This window comes from Musa acuminata, chromosome BXJ3-1, assembly GCF_036884655.1.
Source record: "Musa acuminata AAA Group cultivar baxijiao chromosome BXJ3-1, Cavendish_Baxijiao_AAA, whole genome shotgun sequence".
NCBI classification, from domain to species: domain Eukaryota; kingdom Viridiplantae; phylum Streptophyta; class Magnoliopsida; order Zingiberales; family Musaceae; genus Musa; species Musa acuminata.
In genome coordinates, this window is record NC_088349.1 from 44,937,042 (window position 1) to 44,960,567 (window position 23,526).

Genomic DNA, 23,526 nt, shown 5'->3' on the forward strand with positions numbered 1-23,526 from the left:
AAATTTCCTTGGAGGTGTTTTATTATCACTAGAGCCACTAGAATTAGAATCACTCAAAATACAATATTTAATTGAGATATTAATAATAGACAACGTATCATATGCCTTGTAAATTTCTTATTCTCCTACAGCTATTGAAATTTTAATTATATTATAATTTTAGACTTCTTCTTCGTTAAAAATAATATTATATTTTTTTAGTTGTAATTTGTAGTCAATTCCCCTTATATTTTTATTAAAAAAAAAGAAAAAAAAAGAATGAATTCACCTCCTCTATCAATATGTATGAGTTTTTAGTTGCTTTTCAATATAAGTTTTGAAATTTTAAAAAACAAAAAAGGCTCAGCTTTTTATGTATAATATGCAATTATTCCTTGGCTCTCCAAGGATTTTTTGTACTATTTTTTAAAAATATAAAATTCACAAATAGCATCTTTATTATAATTTTTTTGTAAATCAACTATCGTATTCTTTTAATTTAACAGTTATAATCCACTATAATTTAGATCTACATCAGACATTAGCAACCTTTTCATGATGGTTTATGCTTTTTTTACTTTTTCATACTATATATATATATATATATATATATATATATATATATATATATATATATATATATATATATATATATATATATATAGTTTACTTAGGGCTAATTACATATTACATATATAGTTAGTTATCTTTAGCATCTCAGTCCCTATATTTTAAAAAATTAATATAATTTTTTTAATTATGAAAATAAAACATCTATATCCATTTATCTTAACGTCGTTGGCTTTACTAACAAAAATATGAAAATAAATAATAAAAACTAAAATTTAATATTCTAATTGATGATGATATATGATAATATCATCGGAGGCCATGAATGGTTATTGTGTATTAGGAGAGCAATAATGAGAGATGAGGGTCGTTTCACAACTGTGTTAATATCAACGAATGGTTGTTGAGTGATAAAATGGCTATCAATGCAAATGCCTAGTAATTCTTTCATTGCTTGAAAACTACATTAATACCAATATAAATGTTGAGCGACGAAATAGTCGCTCGACAACTACATCAATATCGATGCAGATATAAAGTGATTCTTATATCTCGTCGTCGCTTTTCTCATCTACAACACCTACCCATGACTTACAACGTCATCGTTGTCCCAACTACCAACGTCATCCGTTATCATCAATTAGAATGTTAAAATTAATTTTTTATTTTTATTTTTATATTTTCATTGATAAAATCGATAGAATTAAGATAAATAAGCTTAGATATTTTATTTTTATAATTAAAAAATATTAATATAATTTTTTTAAAATATATATAGATCGAAATACTAAAGGTAATTAATGAGATAATCCTATACTTTATCACTTAATACGGGGGGAGAGTCCAAATATGATCGAATTTAAAATAAGGAGGCGGCTTGAAACGACGGCGTATCTTTGTCCGATTAAGACCTTGACATTGGGACAATACCGCGCCTTCCCTCGCGAGCCAAAGCGATCGGTCCGATCGATCTCTCCCCCCATACTTCTAACCCTAAAAGTCTCTCATCTTCTTTGCATTAGGATCCCCACCCACCATGGATGACCAGAAAGGGGCCCACGTTAGGGCCTCCTTATCCCTCTCCTCTGTCTCAGCTTCGTCTTTCGCTGCCGCCGCGCCCCCGAAGGAGGAGCTGCTGCCTCCCGTAGGCGGCGGCCAGAGGGTGCGGTTCTCGGTGGATCTCAAGCCCGGGGAGACCACCATCGTTTCCTGGAAGCGGCTGCTTAAGGAGTCCAGTAAAGGGTGCGGGGGTGGATTCCCTCCCAATGCTTTAGCGGCTGACCCACTTCTTGATTCCCTCGCCCAAGCTGGTGGTCCGGTAGGGTTTCCCTGCCTTCGAGAATTTATTATTATTATTGGCTTCTTGTTTGTTTGTTCCTGCAAATTCTAGGGTTTTGCTGATTTAAATGTTGCTTCCTCCTCTGCCATTTGAGTGTGTAAAATATTTGTTGATTAGGTTATAGTCATGCTCAAAGTGTTTGTAATGTGCTACCTGACATCGATGGCATACACTTTATTTTCTGACTGGTCAATACGCTTAATTGCTATATGCATTTCTTTGTTCTTCAGCTTCTAGATGCTCAATTACTAGTGAATGTCACATTGTTAACATATTAATTAGTTGTCATCGGCTCTTGAATACGACAATGATTGCACTAGTTCACTGCTAAAAGAAGAATGACCGAATATATGACTATGCCGATAGTAATTAAGTTTCAGCAAAGCACCAATACCTGTAGTTGAATGTTTGATGCTGTTATTATGAGCATTCCAGTGTTGACACTCATATTGCAATTAACTAATGTATCTGAATTATCTAAAGTCATCTGTTACCTATTCAGTTTAGTTATTATTTTTCAAATTTTTAATATGTAAATCTTGTGTCCATGCACATTGAAGAATTTAATTGTCTTAGGAGAGTTATGGTTTTTTTTTTTGCGGGCTGAACTACTTATGTGCAACCATGCAAAAGCCATATTTCTTCATTGAGCTTTTTATATCTCCCTATTACATTTCCTCTTATCTATATGCATGAACATAGACATAGCAATGTACCAAATATGAGAAAATTGATGACCCATGTTTTATAATGTTATTGTGTATTTGCTATCATCCTTGAGAATTCTTTTTAAATTTGTCTAATTGTTGAGTTCAGCCTGCAGCAAATGAATTAGAAGATGCAGTTCCACCTACAAATCGTTTTAGTGCAGTTATTGAGAAGATTGAACGCCTGTACGTGGTATGAACTATGAAGTGCTTTTTTGGTCAAATGGTTTATGAAAAGATTATTGTTATTTTGAATATAAATCTTGTTGGTTTGTGATTTGGTGATTTAGCTAATCTTTAAAGTTCTTTGATACAGGAGCTAATCTTGAAAGTTCTTTGATTCAGGGCAAACAAAGCAGTGATGAAGAACTTGATGATATCCCATGTGACGATCAATATGACACCGAGGATTCTTTTATAGATGATACTGAGTTGGTTAGTGCTGTTTACCTACGTATAAATATTATTGGCATATGGTCAGATTCTATAAGCTATTGATTGCTGAAACTCCTGACTTATTTTTTAAATCCAATGATCTTTGAACCATTGCTATATTACACTAATGAACTTTTTTATTTGCTGTTTTCTAATGAAAGTGCTTGCTAAATTTTTGGAAAAAAAGCAGTATCTTATGAATGCTTTGAATAATTAATCTTTTTCAAGTTTAACTTAAATGCTATTGAAGCTGGGACTGTGAGGAGTGACAAGGATAAAGAGGCTCCAAATTACCTGGACAGGTTTCTTTTTGTGGCTATGATCTCTCTACACTAGAGTAGCTGGAAAGTCAAATATATCAGATTTGTTCTTCACTATGCTGAATCTGTCCTATCAAGAAGCACCTCTACTCTGGACATAGAAAAGAGAAATTTGCTTCTCCAATGTTTCTAAAATTTTCTTGAGTAACTCAAAAATTAAAAAATGTTGTGAAAATTCTGATTCTTCTGGTAAGTTATGTACATTTTCATTGTTTAGCAGGTTAGTTCTGTTTGGAGGTTGTATGTTTTAAGAGATTCTGAGATCAGTTCCACATGTATCTTCATGGAAACACTTTCTCTTGTGGCCTGATCTCTCTATTCCAATTTTGGTAGTTTAGAGCTGAGTTTCACAGTTTTCTTTCGATAGTGTGAGAAGCTGCGATGAAGGAGGGGAAGAGGGAGGAGGGAAGAGAAGGGAGAATGCAATGGTGAAGGAAGTGCTCGCTGGAGAAAGATGCTGCCACTGCTACCGCCATTCACAACCATGGTTTGCCGAAGAAAACACTGGATTTCCTGGATAAGAAGACATGCTACGATTAGGGCTCGGGTGCGTTGGAAGAGGGGGGGGGGGAGGGGGCCATGGTGTTGACACTATTTCATATAGTTCAATCTAACCAGATGACTGACAATTGACTCGACCTAGCTTGATTTGAATCAAGAGGGTGCCTGGCCTGCCAATCACTTGGGCCTAGGCAAGCACCTAGGTTGCGCTCGATCAAAGTTGCTCGCCTGACCCATCTATCGGGCGCTCGGGCCTCACCTTGCATCGCTTGGGCACCTAGACGAGCGTCTGGGTGATTGGTGACTTCACCAAATGGATCTAATATAGCAAAACAACTGTGAATGAACGATTTATTGTTTATTATGGATCACATGACTTAATTTTTTATTTTTGCCACCTTTACTTCTTTAACATTTAATTTTATGGGTAATACTATTTTGCAGGATGAATATTTTCAAGTGGACAAAATGTCAACCAAGCACAATGGGTATTTTGTCAACAAAGGAAAGTTAGAGCAGATGTAAGTTTTCTCCACATGGTTCAATTTTACGATCGCCTTCATATTTCTCTAAGCCAATCACTCTTTTGGTTAGTTGATTAATGCAAAGCTTTTTATTTGTTTTCTACTTTTAGATCAATCTTTCTATTGGTAGGTTTTCTTGTGTTTGTATATGCTTTTTTTTCCTTTTTTCACTAGAATGTTGTCTTCATATTTTCAGAGCCATTTTTCTCAACTCCGTTTTATAGCAAGGATAACAATGCTGATTGACAAAGTCAGAATGTGCCATGCTAAAAATTATGGCATTTGCCACGTTGACTAGTTTCTTTCATTGTTTCATTTTATTTCTTTTTTCATTGACATTGTCATTGTCTTTGACGATAATTTAAGGATAATGTATAATCCATAACAACACTTAAGAGTTTGATGAGGGGAATGGTATGATTTACTCCTTTTTTATGGGTTCTTTTTTTCCAAAGTAGTTCCTAACCAAAAGGCTCTTGCTAAAGCTTTGTCTTTCATTTCTTAATTGATTTGCTATTGACATAGACATGAGCTAACTGAATTTGGGTACTGGAGGTGCCTATTAACACAGCCTTGGTTTTTGGTAAGTTTGGCCTTTTATGATTTAGGTAAGCTAGGTTCCAGTTAAAAAAATGTGCCTTTTTCTTGCAAGGGCTGTTGGATTGTGCACATCATAATATTTAATTTTAGCCTACCTCTGTTGGATTGGTATGCAGTTCCATACTCGGTGATATGTTGATTTGCACCAGCTGATATATTTGAAATTATAATAAAAACTGAATACCCAAGCCATATGATCCAATGTTGATACATGATCAAACAGGTAAACCAGTCAGTACATAACAATCTGAACTCTGCTTGAACCTTGCATTGGCAACAGCCTTGTTCATTGAGCTATTCTTTCTAGAGAATGAATTTAAGTAGCATGTAATAGTTTTGCATATTGGGAGTGCTCCATTGATGGTGGTTGCGGATATTCCAAAATGTGATCTATGATGTTATATCACCATATTTCTTTGGGTTATGTAGCTTGACTGACTGCAGTGATTGCATATATGGTCTACCTAGACATGTATATGTAGCTATGTTCACACCCATGAATAGTCATGTGGTTGCATGTGCAGTTCTCATAAGCAAGAAATATGTTATTGTCTACTGTTATATTGTTTTGATAACATTTAATAATTTGATTATATACGCCTTTGCACATATATTATATCTTTTCACTTGATCTCTTTGCAGTGTTTTTCTTACATTTGATTGTATATATAACTTTTTGATATTTTAATATTTACTTCATGTGTACCAATTGCCCACATATACATCTGTATTATGTATGTTTTGCCTTGATCTTCTGCATATTGAGGACATTTTAGTAAATTGGTGGTTTGGTTTAAAACAATTTGTAGATGGTAAATTTTATCTAATATGGAAACATCAATTACTGGAGCAGAGTTTCTCTTCTATTTTCTTTGTCTTCTTTTGGAATTACTTTTTCTTGGCAGTACACCACTAGTGATTGTGCTGGGAGAAGCATCAATTATACTTCATTCTGTTGGTACCATTGGTCGGATATCATGTGTAAACATGTGAGGGAGGCTGCCCTAAAAAAGTGTGGTACTTGGACATCAAGAAAGTCCAACGTATTTAATATAGTTGTATTCTTGCCAAGATATTCTGGTTTGTTTGATTTTTTCTAGCTTCAGTGGCCATTAGCTTTTTTTGTTTTATCTCTCTGTATTGTTTTAAAATAGAAATTCACGTTAACCATGTGTTTACTTGTGGTCTCACCTATGATTTTTTTTTTCCTTCAGACAAGATTTTAGAACTGCGTGTACTTTTTGACCGTTCACTCTGTCCCTGTGACAGTATCATCTAGTGAAATTTTGTTTGTAAACAATCAAACAACAATTCTAAGTGTTCTATTTGATCTTCCATGTAATAGTGAGCCTAGCACGTCACTTAAGGAGGCACCAAGCAAAAGAAGAAGAAATGACTCCACAAATCTGCATGGTGATGGTAATGTCCTTGTTCCCAGTGGCCCTGTAAATGTTGGCAATATGCACATCAAGGGTGCTGCTAGGAATGCACCAGAGGTAGGAAGGAAACCAAAGCCTGGAAAAATTTATGCAACATATGGTGTTGGTGAACATTACAGTGAAGAAGGCAGACATATAAAATATAAATCAAAAGGCACTACAACAGCCTACAAACGTAAATCTTCTGATTTCACCATCAAATCAGAAAAACAATCAACCAAGGTATCTGATTCCTTGCAATCAATCACGAGAGTGCCATATAAGGATGGTTTTTTGCGACCTTTGGAACTAAAGTGTCTTGATAAGCATAAAGATGTAGTACTTGCTTTAAAAAATACTGGCCACAGGTCAAGAGCAAGTGATTCATTTGGTCCCTTGTACCAAGTATCCTGCAATGAAGGTCACATGGAATTTCAGTCAAAAAAATCGCTACATAGTGATGCTGGAGAAGTATATGCTACAATTCGAAGTAAGGAGAGATATGGCTCCAGTGATTTTCTTGCTATGAATTCTCCTGGGAGTGCCCATCCTATGCATGAAGCAGTGAGTTTTCTTCTTTACAAGTACTTTTGAGTTGTTACGTATTATGTTTGTTATACACTTTATGTTAAGAAATTACTTCTTTTAAACTTGCTTTGTATTAGTTTTAAGTGTTTTAATTTTTTATTAGTTAAGGAACTCTATTTGGTGTCAATCTGAATTTTTAAATTCTAGTTAAACTGATCTGTTGTCTATAAAATACTTCATATGTGATAATATCTTTATAATATCAATTTTACAATCCTGTTAATTGCTGATAGCTGCAGATATTATGATGTACATGAAGTAAATGACCTCACAGTAATTCTAAACTAGTAATATTATTATATGTTATGATTATCTTTCTAAATATATATGGCTGTGAACAGATGTTTTTAGTCTTTTGACAACTAAAAAATTACTAAAATCAGTATCCGTAGTAATGGTACAAATCCACAATGGATGGTTTGAAATGAAAATTCCTATTTCTTCCTTTTGTTTGGAGTTGTTGATAGGATCATGAAATAAACTGAAACAAATAGATAAATTTGCAGCCTTTAGGTTACTCATCTACCTTCACTGTGACCTGCTTCTTTGTATAAAGAGCTAATCCTCCTATCTACATTTTCTTCCATTTTCCTCTTTTCACAAAGAAAATAATAACTCTTGAATCTAATAATGTATGTATTTAAAGAGGCATGTTTTGGTACCTGCATATCTCCACTCAAGATCATGCACATGAAGAAAACTGCTCTTGGAAGGATTGCTGTGGTTCTTTGAATGCCATTTTCTTTCTTTACAAGACCAATGAAGTCCTATCTCTAGTCTTATACTTGTGTTATGTGCTTTTCTTAGCTTTGATCTGACTAGTCAACATTGACCGTGAAGTAGTTATAAATTGAATGACTATTTATTGTTCTCTTGTCAGAATATATTCATTACTGGAGCAAGAATTCTACAATGTCCCTGTTTGCTGTAACTTATAGTGAGTCAGTCAGTTAGGGGAAGAATTATGGATCTTATTAATATCTAAATGGGCTAAATCTTTCATGTTTCCCCCCACCCAAAAGGGTAAGAATTTGAAAGGAACTAATATAAGATGTTGGCATGCTTGTAGCTGCTGCCAAAAGTTGACCCATATATTATTCTATGTCTTCAGGGACATTTATCTTTATCAACATGGGCAACCTGTAATGACAACCCCCTCCCCCCAATAGAATTCCTGAAAGATTAATATTTTGCACACACTAGCAACTGTGATAAATTATGATGCTCCTATTAGCTCTTTGGCTCTGTCCTTTGGAACAAGTGAATTAATTCTTACATGACTGCCTATGTAGTTATCTTCTATCATTGTTTGGGTACAGTTTGGAACTTTGGATGGAGGCTGGAGCAATTTATTATTATGATAAATAGAAGCAAGTGGTTTCTTTTGTTTCTTGACCCTTCAGTTGGATATAGTTCCTGTTATTCATCATCTAAGAATGACAATGTTCTTCTCTATGTGCTATGTTCAACGATTTTATGTTGCTATTTGATCTTATCTACTGCAGCAGCATCTGTCCACAAGGGCGAAAGGAAGTTCCTCTGTTAGGCCTAAAGGGACCACACTTGAACGAGCCATCTATGACCTCGAAAAGATAGTGGCTGAGTGTTATGTCTCTGAGAATATCATTTTGCTTTGTTGTTAACAAGAATTTTCCTTATTTGTAATTAGTTATTAATTTGAAATTATCTTTATAGGTAGACCACCAAGTCTTGATGTTCAGGAGGTGGATCTGGCATTTCAAGGCATTAAGAGGAGACTTCCGAAGGAAGTAAAGCAGAAGCTTGCTAAAGTTGCAAGATTATCGGTATTACTGAGTAACCCTTATTTTTTATTGCTGCTTAGTGATTGACCTAATGATCTGCACAGCTATCATCGGGCTGTGTACTCAAAACCTATGACTTCATGTTTCGTACTTTGATGCCTACACTTACTACTGAAATATTTTCCAACAGTTTGATATACTTCAGTCTTCTGCAAGGCACCTGGAGTTAGTAGCCTTTACTTGTTAGAATAACAGGACTTTCTAAGAAATCTTTGCGTTGAACTTGAAAAGCATAATTCATGTTATGACTTAAGAGTGGTTTATCAAATGGGAATGCAAAACCAGTCGTAGTAGTCGGTATGGTTCAATCGGTATCTATCATTCCGACTGCCAACCGAGATGCAGTCCGCCACCATTTCAGGCAGTCTGGTTCAAATTATGCTAGAACTCCTACCCAATCCTGGTGCACCAGTTGAAATGTGGTTATCACTATAGATGATCCGTTGGATTGACTCAATACGCTACCACTACTGCTACCACTGCCATACTGTGAGTCCCCCCGACTGATGTCTCATTGCTTCCTCATTTGTGTTGGTACTCCAAGGAAGCCTGTATGAGAGCTGTGAGGTCTGGGTCAACATCATTGTTGTGACCTTGTTCTCATCATAGACTTGTGGCTTTGTAGAACACTTACCAAATCCCTCCAGTTGGCCTTCCCCTTCAGCTGCAATGCTTTTCAGGTATCATGTTCTTCTTGGAGGGCCCTTCTTATCTTTTGAGAAACTTATATGCATTTTGCAACATTGGGAGATCCATTGGCTACATGTTGCTTCAAATGGATTAATCCTCCACTCCTATTGATATAATTGTAATGGATGCATTGCCAATGATGGCATTTCCCCAAGTGACAAGCATGCTACCATGCCAGATTGTGAGATTATTGCTTTGGGGCTATTTTCCTATGAAGAAGTTGTCAAATTATAACCAGATCCCCAAATTCATATTCCTACCAAAATGAGGACTTGATTCACAAAGATCGTACTGGCCATACTGTACCGAACTGGCCGAATTCGCATTCCATGGGTAAAAGTAGTCAAATAAGACTGGCTTACATTTGTTCATTGAGGTTCGGTTGAGTTATTAAAGTAGAAGCTTTCAACTATTATTGATCCATCTGAAGAAAAGCAATTCAAGTATAATAAAAAATGTTATATAGTTGATGGAGAAACTAAGAAGTGAAAATTAAGTTTATGAGGCTATGAAAATGGCACCAGAATGCTCTTGGATCTTACCCATAAATATATAAGAAAAAAAGATTTAAGATGAAATTGCATCAATTTCTAGGTCTCACATTGCAAGATCTCCAAATCTGCTCTATACCACACTTCTGTTTCTCACTAGGTTTTTCCTGCTTTTTCGTCATTGTCCTTGACTTCCCTTATAATGAAATTGAGAATAATTTCAGGCATTCTTGCATTAATTTTTGAGAGATTTATAAGAAATAAATAGTCAAAATACGATTACAATCTTTGGCGATTTGATGATGGGTTTTAGGCACAATCGACCTAATTGCATCCTTCTATTTTTTATGTTCTGTTTTTTGCAAGGTCTGCACCTTCACTTGTGGCGATCCCCTAGTCCATGTCCGGACTGGTATGGGTTTGGTCCATTTTAACATACCATATGTCAGTGCATCGGGACATGTCGTGAACCTTTGGGGGAGGTTGAGGGAAGGAAGAAGAACTAGGAAAAGAGGAAGAAGGATGAAGAAGAGGAACGTGGAAGAAGGAAGAGGAGGATGGCTGAGGATGAGGATGAGGATAAGGAGAAGGAAGAAGGAAAAAAAACAAGACAAGGAGAGGAGGGATGGTGAGCCACGAGTGGCGAGCGTTTGCCATGCGAGCGATGGTTGTGCGAGCAACGAGTTGCGGCTATGAGAGTGACAAGCAGTGGCCATGCAACTCGTGTGGCTCATGAGCATGAGGGGTTGTGGAACTATAACTAAAAGGGGGTAAAACTGTTTATATATATATATATATATATATATATATATATATATATATATATATATATATATATATATATATATATATATATATATATATATATATATAATATTTGAACCACTAGATTTCTCAGTTTGGGCTGGTTTGTGTACAGATTGGCGGTCAGATTATTACTTTTGAGTGGTCGTCTGTAAAGGGTCAGCCTCCTGAAAATCTCTTATGGTTCTTTAAGGACTTAATAAAAGAGAAGACGAGTTAGAGAAAGTGTTTAACTCGAGAGTCACAAGTAACCATTTCAGTAAACATTTGATAGATAATGCAAATTACAAACATGGACTTCGCAAGCTCTGAACGGTTATGCGACAAAGGGTCTAAGGTGGTTCGCCACAGCCCAAAGTCCCCGTAAGTGCCCACATGACACTATTGCAGAACAACGCAGCGAACTAGCTCTAGACACTATCCCAAAGGCCCATCCAGTCATGTGCCACCCGAGTAGCACCTGGGTGCTGTATTGGCTGACACTCCGCACCACTTTACGGAGCTAGAAAACCCTCGAGATGACTGTCTGGATGGCTTGTTTCTAGGTAGTTTTGCCTCTGCATGATGACTGCACACAACCTGCATTTACAAGCTTGAAACGACTATAAAAGCCAACCAAACATGAACAAAACCGAAAGATATGGACATACATGAGTATCACATCAAACACCCTATTTATAACTTTATCTGTGACATTCTCCCCAATTTATTCCTTCGACATCCTCGTTGAAGCCTTTGCGGATGCTGCATCTTCTCGCTACACTCCATTATTGTTGATGAGTAGTTGAGCTTTGATCCGTTACGTTGCTTTAACTTTCCAATGCTTTGACTCTAGTGTGGGGTCGACCGAGTTGTGCTGATCCTTGTTGGTTCGTGCGGATCCTTTAGATGAAGTAAACGACTTTTCCTGTTATGCGCCAATATTTCAAACGTCTCATGTTGCTTGAACTATGTGAATGCTTATTAGAGCTTTAATGAGCATTGCCTCGTAAACTTTGGAGTTTTTGGGGTCTTTCCTTCATAAAATTTGCCCATCGAATCTTCTTCTGTTTAGTTATCGCCTCCAAGTAGGTTTGCACCACTTCCGCTTTCGATTGACATTCTGTTGGGAAATGAAGCGGACAATCTACTTTCGATAGAACCGATCACTATTGATGAGGATTTAACAACTGTTGTCTTCTACTAAGTTTTTTGAAGGGTTTTTGAACCTGTGTAGAGCTTCTCTATTGGGTAAATAAGAGAAATGGGTTACTTAGTTTCGCCCATTCTCTCAAGAGTTGAGAAGGCAAAGGTTACTCGACTTTGCTTGCCTCCTTGAGGGTTGTATTCTATGCATTGAGTTGGTTACTAGCCTTTGTCTACTCTTTTCTTGCATTTCTGAAGCACTCGAAATGTTTGCACTCCTAATGTTGAGTTAGCTACTGCGATTCGCCTTCTCATTGCTATCGAACTTCTGGAATGCAAGAAGTTTTGCCCGAAAAGAACAAAATTTCACTCCAACTTGGAGCAAGCCTCTAATAGTTTTGGTCGTATATAGGATTATACCATCATCTTCATTACTTTTTGTCGCCTACTCTTTTGAGTATAAAAGATACAACACCATGTACTGCTTACTTCATCCTTTAGTCAAGCATTCCTGCGTCGACCTAAAGTCCTCCATTTTCGAGTATTTTGATGAGAAGCCTGTTGACACTGGTCTTACGAAGTTCCCAGGCCTCTATCCTTTAGCTTTGCTTCGGTGCTTAGAGTTTGCATCGACATTCTTTACCTCCTTGGTCCCTTTTGTGACCAAACACTCTCCCTTCATATGAGCAAGGGATTAATGACTCCACGAAAGTCCCACCTTTGTGGTACCATGGCACTATAATGCCCATGGCCCTACTATCCGTTGCCTCACACCTGTGTTCTTTTCTTCGCGATCGGTAGATCTGCCTTTACAACATCGTGACACTTTTCCGAGTTCATCTCTATTCTAGCCAACTCTCAGTTTTGAGTAGCTGAGTCCCTCTGGACTCGTCGTCGCTTCCTCGCCCTTTTCAACCACTTGCTTCAACACATTTATGTTCTTTCAGCAGTTTCCCTTGGTTGATGGAAAGATAGATTGCAATTCCTATCATCCTATGTATGGTTTCGGCCATTATGTTGCAGGGCTCGCGTCGATTCTGTTCTCCCTAGCTTTATTGGTAGCAATGTTCGTTTACTCGTCTTTGTCCTTTGACTTGCCGGGCTTCCTTAAGAGAATATGAACCTTGGAGTAGTCTAACTCTTTAACCGCTTTGATCATACCTCTATATGATTAATCCCCCCTATGGGACTCACTAGAACTTGCACTCGAAATTCTCCCTCGGTGGTATATAGCCCCTATATGCTGATGACCAAGGCTTTCATCCGATGCAAAATTCGATCAACGCACGGAAGAACCGCCTCTACAGTATCATGACATTCACTCCTTGAATCCATAGCCTTTCTTGTCGTCATATTGTTCATCGAAGTGGAGCTCCCAATAACTTTTAATCATACCTTCGTATGACCAAATCCCTCATGGGACTTATCTTGTGTCTCGTATTGTCTCGAACTGTTCTACCACGATTCGTTGCACTATGTGTTGCCTCTTGGTGACATCTCCATTATATTATGATCTTTGTGGGATGAATTCGGACTACCATCTCTCCATGTGTAGCCTCTGACAACATATTGCAGGGCCTCCGTCATCTTTGATTGTATTCGCTCCTATAGCAACGAACCTTCGTCCACCCGCTCTTGGGTTACACCCGGACAAAGCATAGCTCTAGGATAGACCGTCACCCAGCAGCTCTCGAAGTCCACTGACTTCGTTGAAATTGGTGCGCCATTGTTTGGATCCTAGGCCTCTGTTCCCCTAGCACACTCTCCGCTGTGCATTGTTTCCATCATGACAACTCGAATGGTAGCACTGTGGCATATTCTTCAAAAGTACCCGCCTTTGTGTCCTCTTGCCTCGTGCCAAGGCCTTCTGACCCTAACTTTGCCTCTGTAAGTTGAGCTGCCTTAGTTCCTTCGTCAAATGCTTTGTCGAGATGAGGTGCATGTGTCTCGAAGCTCTTTTTATCTTTGGCACCATGCAGGATGAGTCCACTCTATTAGAATGAGGGACCTATGGAACGACATGATCCTGCTCTTGCCTCTGTAAGAGTTCATGTCTTTGACCTTTGTCCAAGGAAAGCTTCGTGCCTCTGTTCCATGTTTCGTCTTCTATGTCGACTCCCTTCATGCGACTTTGGCACTTTATCAAGTGCCACCTAAGTTGCTTCGTCCCTTGGTTTGCATTGAGATGATGGTGGCTCTCCCATCCATCATTCTACGGGTTAGCCCTCCGTTGAGTCCGATTTCCACATTGGCTCCAAGTGTGTCTTTGTTTGGTGTTGCCTTGGGTCGGTGCCCCACTTGATCTCACAATGCATCCACTAACGCATTACCTCATGTGAGATCATACGATGACTCATTGCCACTTGCTCAGTTCGTTAAGCTTTTTGGAGTTACTATCTTGAGGTATTTCTCAACATGTGCGATCCGTTGCATATGATTCTCCCTTTGGAGAACCGAGATTTATCTCTCTTGGATATCTGTTCCGTTGAGACAACTTTTCTCTTTGCATTATTTCCTCTAGAAGTTTCAAAGACTACTATCCCCTTAAACTACTCCGCTTTGCTGAACAAGTTGTTCATTGTTCTACCCCTATGAACGCACTTGCTAAATTACGACTCTCCGCCAATACAACCTCCGTTGCAACCCTTAATGCCTAGCAACATGCTGAACTTGTTGCACACTTCAGCCTCCTACGGACGTATCCTTCCCATGCCGAAGAGAGTTTCAATGCTCCATAGCGTCGAGTTTTGGTCGCCTTAGGATGACCATAGATAATCTATTGTCCGCATACAAGCCTTTGCATGAGTACTAAAATTTTCAAGTTAGCAATTCCCTCACCTTTGTGAGCTTTGCATAATTCTTTCGATCATTGAGCAACCCATCCCATCTTGCACAGTCTCATCCTTTGCCAAGCACCTTGCTGGCCTTGAGCACCGTCAAGTTTAGTTGCTAACGTTGAGCCATAGCTCGAACTCAGCCATCCCAACCTTTGTGCGCTACGCGCTCTTTCTAGCTCGATTGTCCTCGTGGTGTCTCTCGCGCGAAAGGTTGGTCATTCCTCTGAATGCCAATCTTAGATGTCGGCTCCTCTGAGCGACTCCTTTCCTTACACCTCAACGCTCATTTCCCCTAAATGATCGCATGTACTAGTTGCCCTCAATGTAGCCCCGTTAGGTCCCTCATGTTTGCATGCCAAGTGTTTCTAAATATGCTTGTCCTACTCTGATACCATCTATCATGAACTTAGCTAGTTTTACGTAAGTCGTGTGATAGTGATTTAAAAAAGCGGTAGGCACCAAGGTCTCAAAATGCTCGAGGCGTTAGTTGCTTGTATAGACGCTTGCTCGAGCAAAGCCAGGCACTCTAAAATATTAAATAATAAAAAATATATAATATAATTAAAAATATAATTATTTAAATAAAAAATTATTAAATTAAAAATATACTATTAACAGTATATTACTTAAGTTAGAGGGAAAAAATTCTCTAAAATATTAAAATATAAAAAATATATAATATAATTAAAAAATATAATTATTTAAATTAAAATATGATATTAAATTAAAAATATACTGTTAACAGGATATTACTTAAAGTTAGAGGGGGGAGAAAAAAATGTTAATAGTAACAAAGGGAGATAGCAGCAGCAGCGGAGGATTAGTTTAAGATAGTTACGATAGCGTTGTGAACAACAACAACAACAATAGCAACGACGGAAGCTGTGGACAGTAGCAGCGGCAACGAGGGAAGCTGCAGACAGTAGCAGTGACAGCGTCGAAAGCTGTGGACAGTAGTAGCAGCTACGGCGAAAGTTGCGGACAGTAGCGGCGCCAATGGCGGAAGTTGCAGACAACAGCAGCGCAAGCGATAAAAGCTTCAGACGACATCTGTTGGTGGTGGAGGAACCTGCGGTCCTCTCCCTCGACAGTGGAAGGAAGCGAAAGCGGAAGGAAGCTACTAGGGCCGTCAAACTCGTTCGTCGACAATAGAGGAAGGCTTGGTTCGCTACGTCTGCGGCGGAGGTAGAAGCAACGCTAGGGTTCCTCGGGGTCGCACGAGCATGAAGCATGACTTTTGAGGTAAGAAACTACGAATTGAACCAACCTTAAACCGATTCGGTTTGCTTAATTGAATTGGGTGCTCGCTCAAAGTGCCCAACGCCTATGTTTGGGCGAGCGCCCAGGCGGCGCCTCATTGAAGCGCGTCGCCTAGTGCGCACACGAGGCGCTTGGGCCTCGCCTCGTGTCACCCGAGCGTTTAGGCAAGCGCCCGCGCGTTAATTTAAATCACTGTCGTGTAGCATCTTTGCGTGTCCGTCCACAAAGGGTTAAAATCCCTGAAATCTCTTAAGGTCCCTTGAGGACCTGCAAAAGAGAAGATGGGTTAGAGAAAGCATTTAACTCGGGATCTGCAAGCAACCATTTTAGCAAACACTTGATAGACAATGCAAATTACAAATATGGACTTCACAAGCTCTGAACGGTCTCGCGACAAAGGGTCCAAGGTGGTTCGCTGCGGCCCAAAGTCTGCGCAAGTGCCCACATGACACTATTGCAGAACAACGCAGCGAACCAGCCCTATACACTATCCCAAAGGCTCATCCAGCCAAGTGCCACTAGGATACCTATTGGGTGCTGTACTGACTGACACTCTGTACCACTCTACGTAGCTAGAAACCCAAAATGGCTGCCTGGATGTTTTGTTTCTGGGCAGTTTTGCCTTTGCGCGATGATTGCACATAACCTACATTTACAAACTTGAAACAACCATAAAAGCCAACTAAACTGGGGTTGCCAAGTCTACTGCAAGCCCACTACATGCTATGCAAAGTATGAACAAAACCGAAAGATACAGACATGCATGAGCATTACATCAAACACCTGTTTGCAGCTTTGTCCGTGATAGAACGGGTAAATATAACTTATTAGTCAAACCTCTTACTTTTTAGTGTATCAATTATGACGCTGTAGAACACTGACCTGCATTCGAATACTTGATTTTTTTGCTCTTCCCTTATGCACTCCCCATAAAGTATGTTTTCGATTGTACCTTCAATCTGTACAAAAATAGCTTCTACCAAATGTATTTTGGCTAGGATTTAGAGATTTCTTGTCTCCTAGTTATGATTTGACAAACACTTAGCTTTGCCTATTGAATTTTTGGCAACATAAAAGCAAATAACGCCTATTGTTATTGCAGGCAAGCCAAGGTAAAATTTCTGAAGATGAGCTGGTTGATCGGCTTATGGGTATTCTAGGTCACCTAGTACAGCGCAGGACATTAAAGGTAACATTTTAGAAAATCTAAGCCTTGTTTTTGACTGTTTATCAGGAGCTAAAGTTTGCTCATCTATTATATCTAGATTATGCTAGTCATGAAACTTCATCTTGCATTTTCTGTGCGATAATATGGCATCATTTAATAGGTTTCCCATACAGTGTACATACAAAGATCTATGCTGATAATATTATTGATATTTATTCAAACATTTGGGTAGTTATTCTTTCAAGAAGCAACTGAATTTTGTTTGGTTGTTTTATACTCACAATTATCTCTTTCCTCATTAATTCATAGCCAGATGAATGGGTTTGCCAATTAGGGGTGCCTCACATGGCACAGTTGAATTAGTAACTTCCGTAGCCCACTTTGCCCTGTTTTCCTTTAAGATCACTCGAGTAATGAAGGCTTACATCATTGCTGTCACTTTGGCCAATATAGAGATCATCTTTTTGAGAAAAGTTGGTCTTGATAGTTTGACAAGCAAATCCACTTCTGTCATTAAGTTCTAATTCCTAAGGGATAAAATTGGTTGAAAAAAAAAATGCTATTTTTCATCTTCAGGAATTTTTTTAGACTCTTTTTACATGGATAAAATAAGTTACAAAATTGAAAATTGCTTTATCAAAATTTCCGTGTTGGACTAATTATCATTCCCTAAACTCAAAGGATAAGCTGGATGTTTACAAAGGATTTTCTCCTTAACATAATGTTAGACCTTTAGTGTACACATAAGAGAAGACACCTAACCTCAACGCTAACATAGAAGAAACATATTTGTAGCCTTGATTAATATTACCTTAATATATATTGTCTTGGATGTGGGAAAAGTTCTGTTCTACAAATTACTTCTCTACTGTGTCATGTAGGTTCAAGTGAACTATCACAAATGACTAACACATGCTTGTTAGAAACATCTTGAAGATAGTCAAGCTTTCAGCATGGAACAATCATGAATTGACTGATGTGAAACATGAATGTGATCTAACAGTAGTCACTCATGATATTGGAATGTTTCTGTCATACTTGGATTAGGAAAAAGTCTCCTTACTGCATCTGAAAACAACATGTGCCAACAAAATTTTACTTGGAAGTCCTTTTGTTTGCTTTAAAAGCTAAAAAATTGAAAATGCTGCGATGATTTTCTACTGCAAGAAAAGATTTGCTAAGGGAATTATGACAGTGGTTGTATATTATATCATTTGAATACCATAGAATGTGTAAATTGGTACTCCAAATTTTCAACATTCCTTTGTTTACGAGCCTGTGGATAATTAGAATTACTGCCGCAAACTAATAGATACAAGGAACTAAATACTGTTGGATCGTTATATACAACCGGTATTTTCTGGTCTGACCAAGGACCAGTACTGGTTGGTATAAAATTTTTTATTTTTATTTTTCTGGTGATACTGGATGACATCCTGTATTGTACTGGTCAGTTTCGCAAATCAGTATCCGAGATAGATTTAATTCTTTTAACAAAAACTTCTGCATTTATCAATGAAATAGCAAAACATTTGTCACATGGGACAAACAAAAGCTAATAATGCATCGCTGTTGGCATGTTGTTGTACAATTATTAGAAATGAAATCTTAGTCAAAATAGAAATTAATAATTCAATGTTTTTGGTCACTTTACGTTTTATTTTATGATTTTACTGTTAGCAGTCCACTTTATCTAGTTAAAGGCTTCAAAATACTTCTAATATACATTGTGATCTTACAAAGTGCATAAAGAGTTTTGGTCAAAATCTATTTGGCAACTTATTTTGTAGATCTAGTTAATTTGGTTGCAATGCTGTTGATAGTAATAATTAATAAAAGATAAAATAGGTACTCTTGTTTTTAAAAAAATAATCATGTTGATGAGATAATTTATGGAGTTTTTCTTTTATATTTTTGTTGTGCCATCACAAAGATTTAGCTGGAGATGGTGCAGGCTTTTTCTTTGTCGTTGATGGATATTATATGGTTGTATGCATGGTCTGATGTATGGCCCGAAATGGTCCGAAGTGAGTGGAATGCTCTTGTTATTAGTGAAATATACTAATCATATATTGTTATTAGTATGTACAATAGCCTAGATAATTTTTCATCCTTATAACCTAAACTTCTTTTTCATTTATGTCTTAGATATACTTTATATTTATCTAAATATACTTTATATATGGAGAATTTAGGAGAAAAAGACTCTTAAGGTGAATTTAGGAGAAAAGAACATCGGTACATACTGTTCCACCTATATGTGCACGAGACAACATGCCTTGATTGTATGTAGTATTTTGGTTTACTTCTAAGGTTTCTGCCATTTCTGTTTCCTACAGTCTAATAGTTGATATTTCTTGCTGTAGAGAAATATGAGAGTGATGGTTGAATTAGGTCTTTCAGCAAAACAGCAGAAAGCTGATAGATTCCATCAAGTAAAAGGGGCAGTCACTGAGATGATCAGAGCACGTGTTTCTCAGTTGAAGTCCAAGGTATGCTTATCATGTTAATGGAACCATATTTCATTGACTGGTTGACAAGCTAATTGAATCTGGTTTATTTTTAGAACTCCACTTCAGCTATTGCCTTTTCATTTCTTATGATGTCTTTCTGTGACAGTTACCTGAGCTACAAGATGGTTCAGCTGATAATTTTCAGAAAATTAATAATGATGAAAAAAGAGTTTTGAAAGGAAGATATAGTATGGATTCTGCTCTAGAAGACAAGATCTGTGATCTCTATGATCTTTATGTTGAGGTACCAAATGTAACTAATATCTCAAGGATATTTTGTATCAAGATGAAATCTGGAAACCTATTTTCCAATGGGAAGAGAGGATTTTGGTTGAGGAGAGCATTTTGAGATGATATATTCTGTAGAACTGGATCTTCTTAAGGCATTGTTAGAAACAATTGGCTTTTAATTTTGGAGTCTCGTCTTATACTTTATCATTTTCTTTTGCGGATCAGAAGTTAAATGCTGACAGCCCAATATAGTCTAGACATTTTATGTAGACGTATTAGGTAAATGTCTTTATCTATGTTCTCTGTTTCAGGGAATGAATGAAGACAAAGGCCCTCAAAGCAGGAAGCTCTATGTAGAGGTAGTGTTACTAGTTCAAGGTTTCTCTTGATTTGATGTTTTATTATACTTTTTGTTTCTTGATATATTTTTAGTAAAAGTCTACTTTTAGAAACTTTGTAGCTTTCAATAAAATTTGTTTCATATGTTTAAGAATTTTCTGTTTAATCAGAATTTTGATTTTACTGGAAAAGTTTCTCTTGATACAGATTATCAGTCTCTCTTTGTACTCAGGAGTTTGATTTTCTTCCTGTATGTGCATCTGTTTTCGGTTGGTTACTGTCAATGAGAGCCAGCTAGTTTATCATTTATTTTGCCTATAGGTCAAATCATCAATTGAAAGTAAAGTTTAATAATGTCATTTTCTTTTTTGGTTATTTTCATCTTTAAGCTACTTTATTTTTTATTTTTTTATTTACATGTTTATTCCTACATTCCAGCTTGCAGAACTGTGGCCCAGTGGTTACATGGATGATGTTGGAATTAAAGATGCCATTCAGAGATCAAAGGAAAGGAAAAGAGCAATTTATAGTCACAATAAGGTCTTGATATCCCTGTTGTATCTATGTGACTTTATGCATCTAGTTCTTTTATTGAGCTAAACTTTATGTGTTATTTAATTAGCATGTTCTCTGTGTAAGCTTCTTTATATGTAATGATTTGCACATCTCTATCATCTAGATTCTGGATTCCATTTAATTTTCAATCTTTGACATTCTTATTTAGTTTTACTAAAATGTTGTCACAGTAAAATCTTAAATGTCAACATTTTTGTCTTGTGTAATTAGCATTTAACACTAACTCATGCTTTAAATTGTTATGGAAGTTGCGAGTGAGATCATATATCTGAAATTTTGGTCTTGATAAAATTAATGATATTTATGTTTTGAGAATGATAAATGTTGTCAGTAATGCCAACTAAAACTTGATTGATCATCTGATAGTCTTGAAACAGCCTGGGCTTCTTTTCACATGGATAATTTCTTCTTTTGGGTTCTATCCTTAAAGCCTTGATAAATACTATGGAATATGAAAATTGATATCTTTGGTATTTAGGTCCAGGTATATTGTAAACTTCTGGTTTCTCATTTTGCTTGTGTATTCCACTTAGTGCTCCCACTAGTGCCGGGCAATTCCATTCCCCGGGAAAGTATTGCATCACTTTCCTGATTCCTTTTGCTTGGAAACAGCAGCATGCACTAAATTGAACATATACCTTTTCTTGCTAAATACTGGTCAAAGTAATGGATAATAATCTTTTTGTCGAGCTCTTATAGATGTGATTGTAAGAAGGTGCTAGCCAATAGAGCTGCCAATCTCATTCTTGACTAGCGATTGTGTGATAAAGATTTTGTTAATTGCTAATGAATTTTACAACTTGTAGATTCCTTTCCATATGATTAGTTAATTGTGTAATCTGATACAAGAAATTGGGTTTTTTTTATGGTGTCAAACATATGTACCAAGTTAATCACCAATTTTTTTGAACTAATCTGTGAACATTTTTGCTGGGGCACTGCACAATTTTAATCTTATTTTCAGAAGTCACATTTAAAAATGAAAAGTTACAATTGCCAATGTAAAGTTACAAGTAATGAAAACTCTCTTTCCTAAGCCTGGGATATTATAGTAATTAGCAATGTTATTCTGACATCTAATTTATTTCAGTTCCAGAGGTTTCCAATTTGTTACGAGGATTGACACAAAGCAGGGTCTCTCTTGTAGCTCTACTTTCGTTGATGCTTATGTTTATCCTGATTTTGTTACAATTGTGGTTTCGATGCTTTGGAATATGCATGTAATATATCATTCTCATTTACTTTGCTTAGGTTCACAATGAAGAGAGGATCAAGAGGAGAAAGTTGGCTTCCACAGTGCGAGTGGCTGAGACTAATCCAGCTGCTCAATTACAAGCCAGACAAGAGAAGCCAGTTCCAATCGTTGATTCCACTGCTCAGTTTCTTGCTCCCTTGGAGAAGCTAGGTTGCAATCGAACTGCTGCTACAACAGGCCGATCAATGGATTGTATCCCACCTACCAATTCTGGACACCATGTATCAAAAAAGCCCAACAAGGTTAGAGCTGTTAAAGTGAGCACAAACTCTGAGGACACAAGCAAAGCTTCCATGAAGAAATTGAAAAAGTTAGAACCTGAGTTGGCTGAAACTCAGGTTCATTCCCAGAGAGTTCCTATTCAGCTTGTCACTGAGAAACAAAATTTCCCAAGCTTCTGGATGACACAAGCCTGAGTCACCAGCGTGAACTGGTGTTGAACTATTAAGTGCTTCAGGTTCTGACGAGCCAAGCTGATTTGTTGCAGCTTACACTTACAAAAGTAATATGCTAGTTTAGGTTTTAGTTGATTTCTTCTGTTTCTTTATTGTATGACCTTAAATCTGAATCCTAGTCTTCTTAATCTTTCCCACCAACCAATCCCTTTGTGTATTACAATTTGATCATCTTTTGATAGATGCGCCATCCTTTTCCTCCGTTTAACAGTTATTCAACAAGTAGCTACCCCTCATAAGCATTTGCTTTCATGAGCTGCAACATGTACATGTTCTTATCTCTCTATGGGAGCTGGTTTTCCTGTGTAACTGTCAGCAAATTGTCATATCTAACTTAAAAGGGGTCGTGGTGTTGTAATTAAAGTGTTGATATTTGGCATTGCAGTAATGAAAATTCCCTTTAGTTATCTACATCCGTTTTATTGTATATCTTAAGTAATGTTTTATTGTATCTACATCCATTTTATTTGTATTTCTTTGTTTTGTAACATTTATTTTGCCAAGTCTCTTTGTTTTATTCTTTTATTGCCGTAAAAGGTCATGATTTATATAAAATAAAATGAAAGATCATGATTTATTTGGATAATTTTTTTAGTAATTAATAAAAAAAATTATATGAGAATAAATAGCAAATGGTCTTTAATTATATATTATTGAAACTCATGAGTCATCTTTATGCATTTAAGAGTAAATTGAGATATGAGTCATTTTGAAGATCATCATATATTTAAGAGTAATTTGAGGCCAAAAAAAGGTAGTATTTGTGTAAATATATTTTAGTGAAAAATGAGTTTGAACACTTTTGAATTATCTACAATAATTAGCTATTTTTGAATTATCTACAATAATTAACTCTTAAGAATGTGCATTTATATATACTTCAATTCATTAGGTAAGGTTTTTTTGGAAGTAGGTATATCCAAGTTGTTTTCGGAAGAAGAATCATCATTCAAATTTAATTTATTAAATTTAAAATAA

At 36.9% G+C, this 23,526-nt stretch overlaps 1 protein-coding gene across 3 annotated transcripts; it reads left to right on the forward strand.

Annotated features, from left to right (window-relative positions):
• The first annotated feature begins 1,455 nt into the window (after positions 1-1,455).
• LOC135629689 (ubinuclein-1-like) lies at positions 1,456-22,959 on the forward strand. 3 transcript variants are annotated; one of them, XM_065137466.1, is made up of 13 exons: positions 1,456-1,867; positions 2,705-2,788; positions 2,941-3,030; positions 4,296-4,372; positions 6,321-6,957; positions 8,487-8,586; positions 8,677-8,786; positions 17,114-17,200; positions 19,546-19,671; positions 19,799-19,936; positions 20,235-20,282; positions 20,701-20,802; positions 22,090-22,959. In XM_065137466.1, exons 1-13 carry the CDS (start codon positions 1,586-1,588, stop codon positions 22,507-22,509), a joined length of 2,301 nt encoding a protein of 766 aa, XP_064993538.1. In that variant the 5' UTR covers positions 1,456-1,585; the 3' UTR covers positions 22,510-22,959. The 3 variants fall into 3 exon arrangements, with proteins under 3 accessions (XP_064993538.1, XP_064993540.1, XP_064993541.1); XM_065137468.1 differs by having other exon boundaries at positions 8,490-8,586; XM_065137469.1 differs by lacking the exon at positions 19,799-19,936.
• The last annotated feature ends 567 nt before the right edge of the window (positions 22,960-23,526 follow it).

Excerpts from the sequence above, each read along its gene's own strand:
- LOC135629689 (XM_065137466.1), top strand. The coding sequence starts at position 1,586 with ATGGATGACCAGAAAGGGGCCCACGTTAGGGCCTCCTTATCCCTCTCC. Across the intron at positions 1,868-2,704 it reads TCGCCCAAGCTGGTGGTCCG|CCTGCAGCAAATGAATTAGA; the intron begins GTAGGGTTTCCC and ends TGTTGAGTTCAG. Across the intron at positions 17,201-19,545 it reads TACAGCGCAGGACATTAAAG|AGAAATATGAGAGTGATGGT; the intron begins GTAACATTTTAG and ends TTCTTGCTGTAG.